The sequence below is a fragment of the Triticum urartu genome, chromosome 3A (assembly GCF_056163025.1).
Source record: "Triticum urartu cultivar PI428250 chromosome 3A, HENAU_Tu73, whole genome shotgun sequence".
NCBI classification, from domain to species: Eukaryota; Viridiplantae; Streptophyta; class Magnoliopsida; order Poales; family Poaceae; genus Triticum; species Triticum urartu.
In genome coordinates this window covers 488345023-488363480 of record NC_141875.1, presented here as the reverse complement: position 1 = coordinate 488363480, position 18458 = coordinate 488345023, and the positions used below count along the sequence as shown (strand labels likewise).

Sequence of the window (18458 nt, the reverse complement as noted above, 5' to 3'; positions counted from 1 at the left end):
ATGATCATGAATATAGGCATCACGTCCGTGTCAAGTAGACCGAAACAATTCTGCATCTTCTACTATTACTCCACACATCGACCGCTATCCAGCATGCATCTAGAGTATTAAGTTCATAAGAATAGAGTAACGCATTAAGCAAGATGACATGATGTAGAGGGATAAGCTCAAGCAATATGATATAAACCCCATCTTTTATCCTCAATGGCAACAATACAATACGTGCCTTGCTGCCCCTACTGTCACTGGGAAAGGACACCGCAAGATTGTACCCAAAGCTAAGCACTTCTCCCATTGCAAGAAAGATCAACCTAGTAGGCCAAACTAAACTGATAATTCGAAGAGACTTGCAAAGATATCAAATCATGCATATAAGAATTCAGAGAAAAACCAAACAATATTCATAGATAATCTTGTTCATAAACCCACAATTCATCGGATCTCGACAAACACACCGCAAAAGAGTATTACATCGAATAGATCTCCAAGAACATCGAGGAGAACTTTGTATTGAGAATCAAAGAGAGAGAAGAAGCCATCTAGCTAATAACTATGGACCTGAAGGTCTGTGGTAAACTACTCACGCATCAACGGAGAGGTTATGGTGTTGGTGTAGAAGCCCTCCGTGATCGATTCCCCCTTCGGCAGATCCCCGGAAAAGGCCCCAAGATGGGATCTCACGGGTATAGAAGGTTGCTGTGGTGGAAAAAATGTTTCGTGGCTCTCTGCGATGTTTCTAGGGTATAAGAGTATATATAGGTGGAAGAAGTACGTCGATGGAGCTACGAGGGGCCCATGAGGGTGGGGGCGCGCCTACCCCCCTGGGCGCGCCCTCCTGCCTTGTGTCCGCCTCGTGGCGTTCCAGACTTCAACTCCAAGTCTTCTGGTTTGCTTTCGGTCCAAGAAAGATCATCGCGAAGGTTTCATTCCATTTGGATTCTGTTTGGTATTCCTTTTCTGCAAAACTCAAAAATAGGCAAAAAAAACAGAGACTGGCACTGGGCCTCCGGTTAATAGGTTAGTCCCAAAAATAATATAAAAGAGCATTTCAAAACCCATTAAACATCCTAAACAGATAATATAACATCATGGAACAATCAAAAATTATAGATACGTTGGAGACGTATCAAGCATCCCCAAGCATAATTCATGCTCGTCCTCGAGTAGGTAAATGATAAAAATAGAATTTTTGATGTGGAATGCTACCTAACATAATTATCAATGCAATTTTCTTTATTGTGGCATGAATGTTCAGATCTGAAAGATTCAAAAAAAAAGTTTAATATTGACATAAAAATAATAATACTTCAAGCATACTAACAAAGTAATCATGTCTTCTCAAAATAACATGGCCAAAGAAAGATATCCCTACAAAATCATATAGTCTGGCTATGCTCTATCTTCATCACACAAAATATTTAAATCATGCATAACCCTGATGACAAGCCAAGCAATTGTTTCATACTTTTGATGTTCTCAAACTTTTTCAATCTTCACGCAATACATGAGCGTGAGCCATGGACATAGCACTATAGGTGGAATACAATGGTGGTTGTGGAGAAGACAAAAAGGAGAAGATAGTCTCACATCAACTAGGCATATCAACGGGCTATGGAGATGCCCATCAATAGATAGCAATGTGAGTGAGTAGGGGTTACCATGCAATGGATGCACTAGAGCTATAAGTGTATGAAAGCTCAAAAAGAAACTAAGTGGGTGTGCATCCAACTCGCTCGCTCACGAAGACCTAGGGCATTTTGAGGAAGCCCATCATTGGAATATACAAGCCAAGTTCTATAATGAGAAATTCCCACTAGTATATGAAAGTGACAAAATAGGAGACTCCCTATCATGAAGATCATGGTGCTACTTTGAAGCAGAAGTGTGGAAAAAGGATAGTAGCATTGCCCCTTCTCTATTTTTCTCTCTCTTTCTCTCTCTTTTTATTTGGGTCTTTTCTCTTTTTTATGGCCTCTTTTTTGTCCTTTCTTTATTTTCCATCCGGAGTCTCATCTCGATGACTCGACTTGTGGGAGAATCATAGTCTCCATCATCCTATCCTCAGTGGGACAATGCTCTAATAATGAAGATCATCACACTTTTATTTACTTACAACTCAAGAATTACAACTCGATATTGGAACAAAATATGACTCTATGTGAATGCCTCCGGCGGTGTACCAAGATGTGCAATGAATCAAGAGTGACATGTATGAAAAATTATGAATGGTGGCTTTGCCACAAATACGATGTCAACTACATGATCATGCAAAGCAATATGACAATGATCAAGCGTGTCATAATAAACGGAACGGTGGAAAGTTACATGGCAATATATATCAGAATGGCTATGGAAATGCCATAATAGGTAGGTATGGTGGCTGTTTTGAGGAAGGTAAATGGTGGGTTTATGGTACTGGCAAAAGTTGTGCGGTAATAGAGAGGCTAGCAACGGTGGAAGGGTGAGTATAATCCATGGACTCAGCATTAGTCATAAAGAACTCACATGCTTGTTGCAAAAATCTATTAGTTATCAAAACAAAGTACTACGCGCATGATCCTAGGGGGGTAGATTGGTAGGAAAAGACCATCGCTCATCCCCGACCGCCACTCATAAGCAATACAATCAAAAAATAAATCATGCTCCGACTTCATCACATAACGGTTCACCATAGGTGCATGCTACAAGAATCACAAACTTTAACACAAGTATCTCTCAAATTCACAACTACTCAACTAGCATGACTCTAATGGGAAAATTTTGCTTTTGCCACCATAGGTGCACGAGTCAATATCACCATCTTCATATCTCAAAACAATCATAAAGAATCAAACTTCTCATAGTATTAAATGCACTTTATATGGAAGTTTTTATTATACCCATCTTGGATGCCCATCATATTAGGACTAATTTTATAGCCAAAGAAAATTACCATGTTGTTCTAAAAGACTCTCAAAATAATATAAGTGAAGCATGAGAGATCAATAATTTCTATCAAATAAAACCACCACCGTGCTCTAAAAATATATAAGTGAAGCACATAGAGCAAAAATTATCTAGCTCAAAAGATATAAGTGAAGCACATAGAGTATTCTAATAAATTACGATTCATGTGTGTCTCTCCCAAAAGGTGTGTACATCAAGGATGATTGTGGTAAACTAAAAAGCAAAGACTCAAATCATTCAAGACGCTCCAAGCAAAACACATATCATGTGGTGAATAAAAATATAGCCTCAAGTAAAGTTACCGATAGACGAAGACGAAAGAGGGGATGCCTTCCGGGGCATCCCCAAACTTAGGCTTTTGGTTGTCCTTGAATTTTACCTTGGGGTGCCTTGGGCATCCCAAAGCTTAGGCTCTTGCCACTCCTTATTCCAAAATCCATCAAATCTTTACCCAAAAACTTGAAATCTTCACAACACAAAACTTGAACAGAAAATCTCATGAGCTCCGTTAGTATAAGAAAATAAACCACCACTTTTAGGTATTGTAATGAACTCAGTCTTTATTCATATTAGTGTTAAACCTACTGTATTCCAACTTCTCTATGATTCATACCCCCCGATACTACTCATAGATTCATCAAAATAAGCAAACAACACACGAAAAACAGAATCTGTCAAAAACAGAACAGTATGTAGCAATCTGGAGATTTCGAATGCTTTTGTAACTCCAAAAATTCTGAAAAATTCGGACGACCAGGATAAAAAGTATGCAACCAGAAGTTTTTGTCGATCCTGAAGGTGCTAACAAAGTGCGCAAGCTCCAGCGATCCATCTATGGACATGGTGCAATCATCTCGGAGTTGGAATATACGCTTTGATGAGGTGATCAAAGCATATGATTTTATACTGTCTTATGGTGAAGCCTATATTTATAAGTGAGTGGGAGCTCTGTAGCATTTCTGATATTATATGTGGATGACATATTGTTAATTGGAAATGATATAGAATTTCTGGATAGCATAAAAGGATACTTGAATAAGAATTTTTCAATGAAAGACCTTGGTGAAGTTGCTTATATATTGGGCATGAAGATCTATAGGGATAGGTCGAGAAGCTTAATAGGACTTTCACAAAGCACACACCTTGAAAAAGGTTTGAAGAAGTTCAAAAATGGATTTGTCAAAGAAAGAGTTCTTGCCTGTGTAATAAGGTGTGAAGTTGAGTAAGACTCAAAACCCGACCACAGCAGAATATATAGAGAGAATGAAAGTCATTCCCTATGCCTCAGGCATAGTTCTATAAAGTATGCCATGGTGTGTACCAGACCTGTTGTGTGCCTTGCCATGAGTTTGGCAAGGGGGTACAATAGTGATCTAGGAGTAGATCACTAGACAGCGGTCAAAATTATCCTTAGGTACCTAAAGAGGACTAAGGAAATGTTTCTCGGTTATGGACGTGATAAAGAGTTCGCCGTAAAGAGTTATATCGATGCAAGCTTTGACACCGATCTGGATGACTATGAATATCAATCTGGATACATATTAAAAGCGGGAGCAATTAGCTAGAGTAGCTCCATGCAGAGCATTATGGACATAGAAATTTGCAACATACAAACGGATCTGAATGTGACAAACTCGTTGACTAAACCTCTCTCACAAGCAAAACATGATCACACCTTAGTACTCTTTGGATCTTAATCACATAGCAATGTGAACTAGATTATTGACTCTAGTAAACTCTTTGGGTGTTGGTCACATGGTGATGTGAACTATGGGTGTTAATCACATGGCGATGTGAACTAGATTATTGACTTTAGTGCAAGTGGGAGACTGAAGGAAATATGCCCTAGAGGCAATAATAAAGTTATTATTTTATATTTCCTTATTCATGATAAAGGTTTATTATTCATGCTAGAATTGTATTGATCGGAAACCTAAATACATGTGTGAATATATAAACAAATACCGTGTCCCCATTAAGCCTCTACTAGACTAGCTCGTTTATCAAAGATGGTTATGGTTTCCTAACCATAGACATGTGTTGTCATTTGATAATGGGATCACATCATTAGGAGAATGATGTGATGGACAAGACCCATCCGTTAACTTAGCATATTGATCGTGCAGTTTATTCCTATTGCTTTCTTCATGTCAAATACATATTCCTTTGATCAGGATATTATGCAACTCCCAGATACCGAAGGAATGCCTTGTGTGCTATTAAACGTCACAACGTAATTGGGTGATCATAAATATGCTCTACAGGTATCTCCAAAGGTGTTTTTTGGGTTGGCATAGATCGAGATTAGGATTTGTCACTCCGAGTGTCGGAGAGGTATCTCTGGGCCCTCTTGGTAATACACATCATAAGCTTGCAAGCAAATGACTAAGGAGTTGGTCACAAGGTGATGTATTATGGAATTAGTAAAGAGACTTGCCGGTAACGAGATTGAATTAGGTATGAAGATACCGACGATCGAATCTCGGGCAAGTAACATACTGATGGACAAAGGGAATTACGTATGTTGTCATAACGGTTCGACCAATAAAGATCTTCGTAGAATATGTAGGAGCCAATATGGACATCCAGGTTCTGCTATTGGTTATTGACCGGAGAGGTGTCTTGGTCATGTCTACATAGTTCTCGAACCCGTAGGGTCCGCACGCTTAACGTTCGATGACGATATTGTATTATATGAGTTATGTGATTTGGTGACCGAATGTTGTTCGGAGTCCCAGATGAGATCACAGACATGACGAGGAGTCTTGAAATGGTTGAGAGGTAAATATTGATATATAGGACGATAGTATTCGGACACCGGAAGTGTTCCGGAGGGTAGCGGGTACATATCGGGTCACCGGAAGGGGTTCCGGGCACCCCCGGCAAAAGATATGGGCCTTATGGGCCACGAGGGGAAACGCACCAGCCACCAGGGGCTGGTGCGCCCCCCATATGGGTCGTACCAAAGGGAGAAGGAAAGGGGGGATTCGACCTCCCCCTTCCCTTTCTCCCCCTCCTCTTTCCTTCCCCCTCCAATAAATAAGGAAGGGGGGCGTCGGCCTAGGAGGAACCCAAGTAGGATTCAGTCCTACTTGGGGCGCCTCCTGGCCTCTCCCCTCTCCCTACCACCTATATATATGTGGGGGGGCTCCCCCTAGCACACACCAGACAATTGTTAGCCGTGTGTGGCGTCCCCTCCACCGTTTACTCCCATGGTCATATCTTCGTAGTGCTTAGGCGAAGCCCTGCGAGGATCACTTCACCATCACCGTCATCATGCCGTCGTGCTGATGGAACTCATCTACTACCTCGACAACTTGCTGGATCAAAAAGGCGAGGGACGTCACCGAGCTGAACGTGTGAAGAACGCGGAGGTGCTGTGTGTTCAGTACTTCCTCAGTTGAAGCACGAAGAAGTTCGACCACATCAACCACGTTGAGAAACGCTTCTGCTTATGATCTATGAGGGTATGTACACACACTCTCCCCCTCGTTGCTATGAATCTCCATGGATAGATCATTGCGTGTGCATAGATTTTTTTGTTTTCCATGCAACAATTCCCAACAATGAGGCCTCCTCGGGGTTGACCTCTGTCGAGACGGTGGAGCAGAACACGAATCCAAGCAAGGCCGAACCCTGGTCTTCGGACACCATGCCAGTGCCGGGGCTCAAAGCTGAACCCATAGTGAGGAGAGCGGGTCTGGCTGGGGTTGACTCCCCATCTTCCGATGCCGAACTCCCCTGAAGGCTCGAGGCCGAATCCGAAATAGGGAGGGAGGGTCCGGACAGGATTGATTCCTGGTCTTCGGACGTAGGTAGTGCTTCTAAGCTCGAAGCCGATAGCGCGGTAGGGGTTGATCCGGAGATCGGACCAGGGAGAGTCCCCAAAGTCAATGCTTTGGAGGCCGTGGTTGTTGAAGGTACATCTGAGAAGCCAGTGAAGATCAGATTTCCCTGAGCGTCAGTGAGATACTCAAAGGTTACCAAACCTGATATTTTGCTCAGGGGCGAAACTGTCGACCTGGTTGAGATGACCGGTCGAGTCAGTGTGCAAGACAATGCGGCTGAACGTGAAAAGTTGCCCGGGGACAAAGATGTCCCCAGTGTTGATGCCGTCTCCGATGATCAGGCAAGCCATCGACCCTTCGGCGATCCGATAGCGGAACTCTCAATGCAAGCACTAATGTCGGTGTCAAAACCTGTGGACCTCGGGTAGGGGGTCACGAACTGTGGATCTTGGATCGATGGGGAACAAGGGACTCAAAACACGATACTTACCCAGGTTCGGGCCCTCTCTAAGAGGTAATACCGTACGTCCTGCTTGATTGTATTGCTTGTGCATATGGGGGTTACAGAGTTGATCTACCTCGAGATCAGATGAACTAAACCCTAACTAGTAGGATGGTGATTGTTCTCCTAGACTCTACGGACTAAACCCCCTGGTTTATATAGATACCAGTGGTACCAGGGTTTACTGATAGTCGGTTACATCAAGGAAACATCGGATCTTCCATCTTGACTCAGGGTACACACCAAGGCACAAAATGTCTTTGGTCCGGATACGGTGCGGCCCAATGGTCCGGCCCACGTGAGATGAGTCGGCACCCCGAGGACCCCTAGTCCAGGACTCACTCAGGGGCCACCATTAAGCCCTAGGCCAGTAGGCCCGAGGTACCCTAGTTCCTGATAGGCCGACAATCCTCTTCCTCCTCCTCCGACTCTGGCGAATCCGGAGGCAGACCGACAGTGAAACGAGTCGCACACTTGGCCCGGATCTCCTCTAGGAGCTGCAACCGGTGCTTCAGCATTAACATCGCGTACGTGGTGATCTGGCGCCTTGGCATGCCAAACGCGTGATGGATTGGAAGAGGCGGTGATAGGGAGGAGAAAGGAGAAGGAATGGGGCTGATAGGGTTCGACTGCCACCGTCCGGCTTAAATAGATGTCCTCCTTCCTCAGGTGGCACACCGGAGCGGCGCCACATGGCGTGGAGTGGAGGAGGCACTCGTCGAACCGACGGTCTGTCTTAAACCTGTGTGACCCTATCGATCAGTCTGATGTGGCGCCCACGTCCGAACATCCCATATCCACCCCATATATGGGCAGGGGTATAAAGAGTGCCGCTCAGCTCAAACGTTTGAGCCGGCCATGGGAGCCCGGTTGGGTGGCAAAAAACGTATAGGCACTGACTGGGTAGCCCGCCCAGGAGTTCGGGGCGGCTATGGGGTCCGATTGCAGATGCTCTTACACGGGGGTTCGACTCCTCTGCAGTACGGTTATTACTGCACAGGTACTGTAGCAGGCACAATCCGCCATCCAATTTAATCCGCTGGCTCTCAGCAACAAAACTCGTCGTGTGAACATCGACCGAGCTGAGCACTCGACTAAGTTTTTCCCAAATCAAACATAGCACTTGGTTTTGCTCCGTCGTCGCCAAATCCGGTTAACATGCACTGTTTCGTCCGATGCCCTTCACCGGCTGCTGCAAGGGATGGATGGGACGCAACTGCTGCGGGAGCAGACATCAGACTAGAGACGCGGCTGCTGCACCATATCTCACTGTGAGCAGTAGTTCGACGACGAGCTCCATGAGGAGAAGGACGACGGCGAGCTCCACAAGCCCAACAACAATGACAAGCTGGAGGCTCCTCCCGGCAAACTCGGCGAGGAATACGGCCACGGCCATGCCCAACCGCATCGAGGTAGTGGATTGGCGCACATGCACGTAGTACACTGGCTGCATCGTGTACGGTGGCGGCAGGGCCGGTCATGGGGCGTCCTCTCCGACGTATGAGTGAACAGGGGCGCCCAACACGGGAGCCAGCACATCATCATTGTCGTCACCCTGCGCCATCTCCGTGTCAGGCCTGAGCTGGGCTCATGGGAATTTGTATCGAAGTACAAGAGGTAATCCATGACCTCCGAGACGATCGATGAGACCTTAGACAGGGGCCGATGAGCCACTGGTCGGAGGAGGCATTGCCGACAACAACAGAGAGTACACACCTCAATGCTTCAGCGGAGGATAGGTCTGGCATGGAGACGAAGAGAGAGAGGTGCAAGGCGGGGCGGCTTGATGATGGCGAGGCTCTGGGCGCGCTCGAGCTCTTGCATGAGGTTGTTGACGTGTCATCCGAATAGACGAAGATGAGCAGGTTGAGGGCATGGTGCGGAAGCTGATACATGAGCATCGAGTTGGGCTCGCTAGGGACGAAGAGGACGAGGGGCCGAGCTTGACGAGCACATGGAAGAGGACGACGTGGGGATGATCCCAGTCTGGCAGCCGAGAAGCGTCAGATTAAAATGGATAGCTGATTGGCCTCCTATAGTGCGCGTACAGTAATAGCTGTACTGCAGAGGAGCCGAACCCCTTAAGCCCTGTATAATGCAAGGTCCTTGCGAGAGATAGTTGGAGAAATAAACCAATCTCTTTTAAGCACCGGTACCTATTTCTATAAAAAAGCCGTCTAATTGAACGTCTACCTGTAGAAATAAGCATCGGTGATTAAAAAAATCAATTTATTTTTATAAGCACCTAGCATTATGCAAGGCCTTACAAGGTTACCTTCGTGTATAACGCGGTGCGTCCTCTCCTGATGCCAAAGGCCAACTATCGTGGCTCGCCTCTTGCGTGCCGCACGGCGCGCAAATTGCACCGCCGCCCGCCCGCCCGCCTGTCACTTGACACCGACCGAATTCCCTCCGCCTGGCAGTTTCATCGGGCGTTGCTGGGCTCAGGCTGCCCATAGTGGGGGTAACATAAGTGGTAACATGCACTTGGGACTAACAAACATGCTTATGTGGCACATAATTAAAGAAGAGAAAGAGTGTTAGAGTAACATAGGTAGATACCGTATCATGTTAAATGCTATGCTACTTTGTGTCATGCATGGCAATAAATATGATCATCTATGATACTAGTTTATAATACTATGCACTATGAAGGTAGTATCATACACTATTATCATACACATGTTACTAACATATGATACTTCCCACTATGAGTAGTCTCACGGCTTGTTTTGCCTCATTTCTCCCCTGCGCGGTCAGGTGCCCGGGAGCACCCACGCCAGGAAACGATAAAATTTCTAGTACCGATCGTGATATGGACCACATATATTCTTCGCCTCTTTTTTCCAGGCCCAAAATATGCCCCGAACTTCTTTTTTAGAGTCCGATATTCCTCATCTTGGCCGGCATTCATGCCCACCATCAGGCCATCGTCACGCATCTGTTGATCTATCGAAACACATCTAGTGGTAGACCGCGCGAGCACACCGTTCGATGCTCATGTTGGTTGGATGTAGTTTCTCGCCGATTGCTTTCAAAAAATTAAAAAAACCACACGCCACCTTGACTTGCTAGGATCAAGAAAAGCACAGGGTTTACGCCACTGACAACCGAGCGATGGCAGTAGCTTTCATCAGATCATAGTTAGTTGACGGCACGTTTTCATGGGCGTCCGTACCTTCGTGTTGTTAGTGGCAACCACCAATATTTTGCTTCCCTTTTTCTTCCAAAAAAAACTGCCCGTACCACATGTTACGCCGTCTCTCATTTTTTCTTTATTATATTCACAATAACATATGCATGTAGAAATTCTACAGATGTGGAATGCCATGATTAACTTTCGAGCCCATCTCATCTCATCTCATCTCATCTCATCTCACAAGAGAAAAAGGTGAAATGTATAGTGCTGAAAGGCTACAAATATTCGGCCGCAACAGGCGGAGCGGCTGCCTTGCCCCCCGCTAGATTTCAGGAGCCCGCTTCGGCCGCGTCGCTTCGCTGCTCCGCCCCCACAACGCACGCGCCCACCTTCCTTCCTTCCCTCCCAGCCGTCCGATCGCCCACACGTGGCCGCGCCGCCCGCCCTATACCGCCCGCGGCCCCGCCGACGCCGCTCCTTTTTGTCCTCCGGCGGAGGCGGCCGGAGCGGCCTAGGGTTCCGGCGAGTCCCTGCTCCGGGCCCAATCCTCGGTCGAGCTGGAGGACACGCGTAGCCCCGGCTTCTTCTGCGGCGACCTCTGGTGCGGCCTCATGGAGCCCAAGCCCAACACCGCGCTCGCCCACAAGCGTATCCTTTGCTCCTTGCCCATCCATCCGGAGCTGGATCTGATGCATGATCCCGGGCTTGTCTTTCTTGGATCAATGGGGTTTGTCCGTGCTCTGAAATTGTTTTCATTTTCTAACCATCCCAGTGCTGGTGGTGAGCTGGGTGATTCCATTGCCATCCAACTCCGTTGCTTCTCTTTGATGATCCGTCAGGGACACCGCTGTATTTGATCAAAATTCTGGATTTTTTTTGTTTCTTTTTTGTGTGTGTATTTGTTCAGTTTGGTACCAGTGTTTCTGCTTTTTTGTTTCATCGACAGGCGTGTGTGCTCAACCTGATTTACCATACTTCTTTATGGTTGTTTAATCTAAAGCATTGGGAAAGCTTTTGCTCTGATCTTGCTTTAAGGGACTTTTTGATCCATGCGTGCTCCTTCAGATCGCGGTTTCAAAATAAATAAATCGTGGGTGCGTAGCATTTTTCATGGAAAGTTCGACCCAGTTCAATCTACTATTGACATAATTGAGTTTTGCCGTCCTACCATACCATGGCAGGTCTCTGTTGTTTTATATTCAGAATTAGAATTGTTAGGTATCCCTCACATGTCGGATTTTCAAAGATGGCGAGAGCTGAGCCAACTTGACAGCTACACCAATAATATGGTTTGTGTACTTACGGATACGGTTGCTGTATGCCCTTATTGATCTGTTGCTGCATGCTGTTTGCGAGCCATGAACTTGTTCAAGTAATGGTCTCTTGCACTTGATCAGATGATCGCTATAGATCTTCTGATTTGATGAGCTCACTAAACGCAATTATTGTGCATTATTGGACTAAGGACATTTTAATCCATCAATCTGGGCTTGCTGGCTTATTTTATTCTCACTCATGGACGATGGCCTTTCAAGCATATATTCTGTTTGCAAGCCTTGACTTTTGTATCTTCCAGCTATAGAAGAGGCAGTAGACAACTTGACGATTGATGCTAGCACGAAGGCAAGCAACGGCAACTTGGTAAGATTCTAATTTCTCGAGACATATAGTATAGTCCTTGCTTATCTTAGCGTACAAGGAATTGTTCCTTGTTTGGTTGGTTGGGCTATATCTATCGTGTACTTGCTGATTCCTTTCGTGCCCAATCTTTGCAGCCTGCTGCAAAAGACGTGAGTTCTTCGGATGCAATATCATGCATTTCCTCGGCAGATGCAGCTAGTACTGCTGCCAAGGATGCTGAGATGAACCAAGGAACTTATATGGGGGACCAAGGGATGTATTACTACGGGTACTATTATCCAGGTGGGTAGAATAGATCAGTACTATGATCTGAAGTCCTGAAAACAGAGGTACTGTTCTTTCAGTTTGATGGTTTGATCATTATTCTAGGCTCATTTGGAGGATGGGATGAGAATAGCTACTATGCTGGATCGAATGGACTGGAGATGCAACCGACAGTAAGTTATCAAACAGTGTACTTTATCAATCATGTTATATGCCTTCCCTACAGTAGTCACAAGTGGTCCTGTGTAAATAAAACCAAAAAATGCCGCACTTAGTGCATCTATGGTGGTATGGTGGTACCAGCTAGCTTTGCACTTATTTGCAACCATCTTTTCCTTGCCTTTCCTTTGCAATGTTGGGGAAAGTATCAGCTTTGGTTGTTAATATCACTCTTTTATTCTTCCATTAGTATCTTCATGCCAACAATATTCTTTGCAAACCTTTACAAAAAATGTATACCTTTTCTTTTTTGCTTTAGTTGTCACCACACAATATGCTGTCATGAACAGATGATTAACTTATTCTGGTGATTGAGATAAACAAATTTAAATGGTTGCCGGTGAATGGAATGTCTATTCAGGGGATGCTTTTACTATTCCATGCTGTACAAAGAATTGCGGTCAAGCACTGTAGCTAATTTAGTTTGATTGAGATCTTAAATGATGAAGAGCCAATTACAAAAGGGCTGTGCAGACTTCAGAGTACTCGATTTAACAGTTGACTTTTGCATTGCACTGTTTTGTTTTGTTTTGTTCCCTATTAAGTTATTACCGAGTCTAATCAATTTTAGAGTAAACTGCTTCTTGAAGATACAGCTGTGGAGGCTGACATATCACTATAGAACTGAGCTTATACCTGTTTTGTAATCTGTTTCAGGTGGTTCAAGCTGAGAATGGATCTTATTTGTGTTATGTTCCGGGTTACGAAAATGGATATACTGCTTATAGTCCAGTCGTTCCTGGAAATGGCGTGGATGGTCAGTATGTCAGCAAAGAGCCATATTACTCCGCTGTGGTTCCAGTGCAGGACCCTTCTACACCTGGCATGTATGCTCAACCAATTGCTTACGGACCTGAGCTAGTCCCCGCATACACATGGGACCCTTATGTTCTTCTGGATGGGGTTCAGGGACATCCTGTTGGTGTGCACCAAACGAACTACCCTACAAGATCAAACTACCCTTCCAATAAGCATGCTGTTCCATCTTCAAAAGCTTCACGCAGCACAAAGTATGCATCAGGTACCACCAAAGGATCATCATCAGCTGTAGACACAGTGCCAACCTCCGCCAATAACCATCCATCATCAAAGTTTGCAAATAAGGTACTGAAAAATTCCTGTAAAACAGGACAAACTACTCTTCTGAGCATAAAGTAGGAAACTTATAAGTTTATATGCTTTTTGTTATGCTAGGCATCTGGTGCTTCCATAACAAAAGGGCATCTTCCGTCTAGCAAGTTTGTGGCGCATACTAACCAAGGGAAAGGAAGCCTTTATCAAAGTAAAGGCATTAATTTGAATGAAAGTGGTAGAAACTGCAACGGGAATGAGAAGCTGAAGGCCAGGAGCAAGCTAAATGAATTTGGTGACCGTGACGTATCAGATAAACCCAATGATGACTCAAAAAACAGTTTGAGCCCAGGAGCAGATCGTTTTGGCTTGTCGGGTGTACAGGAGGTTAACGATGACATACCTTCACTTGTTGCAGTAAGAAGAGATTCATATAATCTTCCTGATTTTGTTACGAAGTATGAGCAAGCTTTATTCTTCGTGATTAAATCTTATAGTGAAGATGATATTCACAAGAGTATCAAGTACAATGTTTGGGCAAGTACTCCTAATGGAAACAAAAGGCTTGACAATGCCTATAAAATTGCACAAGAAAGAATGGCAGGAAAAGGAACCAAATGCCCTGTTTTCCTCTTCTTTTCTGTAAGTACTTATTCCTCAAGCATTTTATCCTGAATATCATCAGAGTAGTGTGATATTCAATCATTTTTTTCTTTGTTTTTGTTGTATCTGACTATTATTGAGTACGTAAGTTTTATATTTAGTGTGCCTCGGTAAGACATGCTGCTTTGTTTATATTTGTGATAATGATGTGCGAGTGCATCCAATTTGATTATTTTGTTTCTCTGGTTCATTGAATTAGGCTCTTTGTTTCGTTTTTTCATTCCACCTACTTCCTCCAGTTCACGAAAAAGTTACATCTTGGACATAACTTCAGTCAATTTTATAGATTTGACCGTCAATATTGTTTTAAATATTTTGTTTGGAAAATTTAGAAATCATATTTGTAGATTTGTCTCAAAAAGTATTTCCAGGTCATTATATTTTTTTTGAGCATTATACATATAGTAGAAAATAGTAGTCAGTTCTGTGGTGTGGCTGAGATGCTTGTTTCATTATGACTAGTCAATGTGTACGTGCAATGCACGTTAATTTGGAAGTATATTAAGTGCATGCGGATATTAAGTAGGATATTATTTGCGTGTTATTATGTGATTAGCACTATTTTTGGCATGAAATTAACTGCACGCTAAACATGTTGAGCGCTTGACATTGAAGCAGTCTAGGTCGTTGGATTGACATGATTTGATGGTCGAGATTAATTGGATCTGCCCCTTTGGGTCTTTTTATATTGGTATAGATAAATTTGTGGTTGTTTGCTCTATTAACTGTTATACTATAATGACCAGGTTAATGCTAGTGGTCAGTTCTGTGGTGTGGCTGAGATGCTTGGCCCAGTAGATTTCAACAAGAGTATGAACTTCTGGCAACAGGACAAGTGGAATGGATTCTTCCCAGTAAAATGGCACATTATCAAGGATGTGCCTAATCCTCAATTTCGACACATAATATTGGAGAATAATGAGAACAAGCCTGTTACAAACAGCAGGGACACTCAAGAGGTATTGCTTCCACCATCTAACTAGAGAATCCCGGTATTATCAGAGCTAGAATTTAGATCTCTGTTGGTCAATTATCTTGAAAACATCCGAATAAATTTGTTGGTACATAAGTTTCATTTTGTTTTCCCCCGTCATTCTTCTTGCTGGAGAAACATACAATCCTATTTGCGCACTGTGCAACAAATGACTTAATTTGTAATGAATGTTTCACCTACTTACAAAATTGTTAACCTATTTCCTTACCACCTTCACTTGATTCCTCATGTTCTTTGTCATGGAAATAGAATGCTGGTAACATTACAACAAGTGCAGCTTTTTAAGTTATTGTCCATGCTTCTCTCTGGTGCATTCTTTTAATGATCAGTTAATGTTTAATTTTATTCTGGATATTCTCTTATGCCCACTATGCATTACTCACACTTTATTACTGATATTTTATTTTATAAGTTTGGACTCATAACTGGACGACTGAATCCCAGGTCAAGTTTCTACAAGGTGCAGAGATGCTGAACATTTTCAAGAACTTTTCATGCAAAACGTCAATATTGGATGACTTTGACTTCTATGAGAATAGGCAGAAAGTAATGCAGGACAGAAGAGGCAAGCCGCTTACTACATCATTGGATCACCTCACGGTATATAGCGAACTGCTGCATTTACTTTGTCAAGGCAGTGTGTCTCTTGTTATTAAACGCACGCTTTGATAAATCTTATTACCTCCGTATAGTGATATGCCCGTTTGCCATTTGCACTTTCACTTTGTGGTATCATGGAAAGCCTAATAATAACAGGAAAGGATACCCAGTTTTAGTTTGTCGTATTTCTGGACTTAAAATAACTAGATTTACCTGTTGAATGACCATAAATTGATGATAATATGATTCTTTGTTCATGATCGATGATAGAGGGTCACAATTTTACAACGTCGTTTGATTTAAGTTATCTTTTCAGCCGAAGGATGAGAAACCGTCAGAGTCTGAAAAGCAAGCTCAATCTGCATGTAACGTAGAGCATCATAATGCCAAGAGAAACGAGGAGCAGAGCAACGATGTTACAACAGATGTTGATACAGCCAAGACAAGTCAGAAGCAGAGCAATGTGGATCCGGCAGATGTTGATACAGCCAAGACAGGTCAGAAGCAGAGCAACGTGGATGCGGCAGATCTTGATACAACCAAGACAAGTGAGCAGAGCAAAGTGGTTGCAGCAGATGTTGATACAGCCAAGACAAGTGAGGGGAGCAATGGTGTTGCAGCAGATCTTGATGCATCAAACAGAAGCGAGGAACAGAGCAACAAGGTCACCGCCGCGATGCTTGATGATACAGGCAAGAGAAGCGAGGAGCAGACGAGCAGCGTCGCCGCGGCAGGCTGATGACAGGATGGGCGCATCTGGACGGAAGCTACATCCAAATCGAGCGACAATAAATTGCTGCGCGGAGCACTGATAGATGGTCAATCATCCTGGAAGCTCCTCTCCGTTGGTCGGTCAAGCGGAGAACAAGAGCCTTGGAGCTGTCTTCCCGTGAGAAATGTTTTCAATGACCGGGAAAAAAAAGGTTCTGAGGCATATCATGGCTGGTAGAGAATTCCCCATGCTACACTCCTTGTCTATTTTTCAGCCAGGAGGAGGGAGTGTTCCAACCATTTTTCTTCCTGTTCTTGTTTCTTCTGTCGTTGTCGTCGTCATCTAATATCCAGTTCTATTGCTAATGTGTTGAGAAGCAGACCACTTGCCGTGTGGGTTTAAGGGCCTGTTTTAGGTTCTAGCAAAGGTAGAAAAAAGGAAGGGAAAAAAAGAGTCCTGCGTTTAGTTCCACTAGTGTAGATTGACCTCATCTTGTACCATCAGAATTACTTATATTTGACGAGAAAAGGAGAAGAAAAAAATGGACCGGAGATCTGTTCGTCACTGTGCGGCCTTTCGTTTTCGCTTTGCTCGTTTCTGGTCCGAAACGGGCGTTTGATCCTGGCACGGGCTGGGCATGTGTGGCCGTGGGCCTGGGCCTGCATTGCAAAGCGGCGCAGCTCCTTTCCGGAAGGATTTTGACCGATCGAGAGAAATCACATCTGCACATGTCTTTTCTAGGAAGGGAGGCCACATGGCTGCCTGCTCGTTCTCGGCTCACGCCTGCACATGGCGCGTGTGTGTAGTACAAATCGATCGCTTTACTGTTGCTGTCGTCTTTCGAAGTGTGTGCTACTGCCTACTGCCACACTAGATGCTAGACTTTTTTTATTTGACACTTGACTACTTCCTTCGTACCGAAATATTTGTACTCCTCCGTTTCAAATTACTCATCGCAAAATGGATGTATTTAGAACTAAAATACATCTAGATACATCCATACTTGTGACAAGTAATTCAAAACGAAGGGAATAGATAGGACAAAATGAATGTATCTAATGAATCAATAAGGAAAAGTTTTCCTCCGAAAAACCTGGAGCTCTCGTTTAGAGGCGATTAGGGTTTGAGGGTGGATCCTGGCGGCGCACTCCGATCTCCATCGGCGGGGCGACGGTGATTTGATCGAGGGATGTCAGCGTCCACGGATCGCAGCAGGGAGGAAAGGCCCGTGTCGCCAGGGGCGGCTAGGGCAAAGTTAGCGGAGGCCATGGGAAAACTGGAGATCTCAGAAGAGGAGGCTACGCCGCTGGTGCTCGACGATCGTGAGGAAGAAGTCGGGGAGAAGTGGATGTTGGCTGGGAAGGTCCTTCACCGAAACACTCTCCATCTCCAAACTATCTCCAATGCACTTCGTCCGGCATGGGGCAACCCAAAAGGGCTGCTCTTTAATCCTGTTGGGGAAAACATCTTTGTGGCTGAATTTGCGACACAGAGAGATAGAGATCGTGTGTGGGAAGGAGCCCATTGGCATGTGAGTAAAAATGCAGTGATTCTTTCGGAGTTTGATGAATGCATGAGGCCATCGGAGTTGAGGTTTGACAAGCTCCAGTTGTGGGCTAGGGTTATTAATCTCCCCTTTAATCTGAGGAATGATAAATGGAGCGCGGAGATTGCAAAGCAAATTGATCGACAGGCTACTTCGGTGCAGTTTGATCAGGCAGCAGGATACCCAAGGGCAAGAGTGACTATTGATGTTGATAAACCCTTGAGGAGATGGATTTTGATTGAATCAAAGAGGAGAAAGTGTATGGACCCGTATGACATACAATACGAGAATGTCCCTCATTTCTGTTTCTCGTGTGGACGGCTGGGCCATTCAGATCTTCATTGTCCAACGCCGGGTGTCAGAGATGCAAATG

At 44.3% G+C, this 18458-nt stretch overlaps 1 protein-coding gene across 1 annotated transcript; it reads left to right on the top strand.

Annotated features, from left to right (window-relative positions):
- Positions 1 to 10667: 10667 nt before the first annotated feature.
- On the top strand, positions 10668 to 17103 carry ECT8 (evolutionarily conserved C-terminal region 8). Its single transcript, XM_048708288.2, has 9 exons — positions 10668 to 11023; positions 11952 to 12016; positions 12151 to 12298; positions 12386 to 12453; positions 13157 to 13603; positions 13694 to 14212; positions 14980 to 15192; positions 15672 to 15827; positions 16144 to 17103. Exons 1-9 carry the CDS (start codon positions 10987 to 10989, stop codon positions 16564 to 16566), a joined length of 2076 nt encoding a protein of 691 aa, XP_048564245.2. The 5' UTR covers positions 10668 to 10986; the 3' UTR covers positions 16567 to 17103.
- The last annotated feature ends 1355 nt before the right edge of the window (positions 17104 to 18458 follow it).

Bases quoted from the DNA above. Each gene is read 5' to 3' on its own strand.
- ECT8 (XM_048708288.2), top strand. From the start codon at position 10,987: ATGGAGCCCAAGCCCAACACCGCGCTCGCCCACAAGC. The intron at 12,017-12,150 runs GTAAGATTCTAA...CAATCTTTGCAG, and splicing joins AGGCAAGCAACGGCAACTTG to CCTGCTGCAAAAGACGTGAG. The intron at 15,193-15,671 runs GTATTGCTTCCA...ACTGAATCCCAG, and splicing joins ACAGCAGGGACACTCAAGAG to GTCAAGTTTCTACAAGGTGC.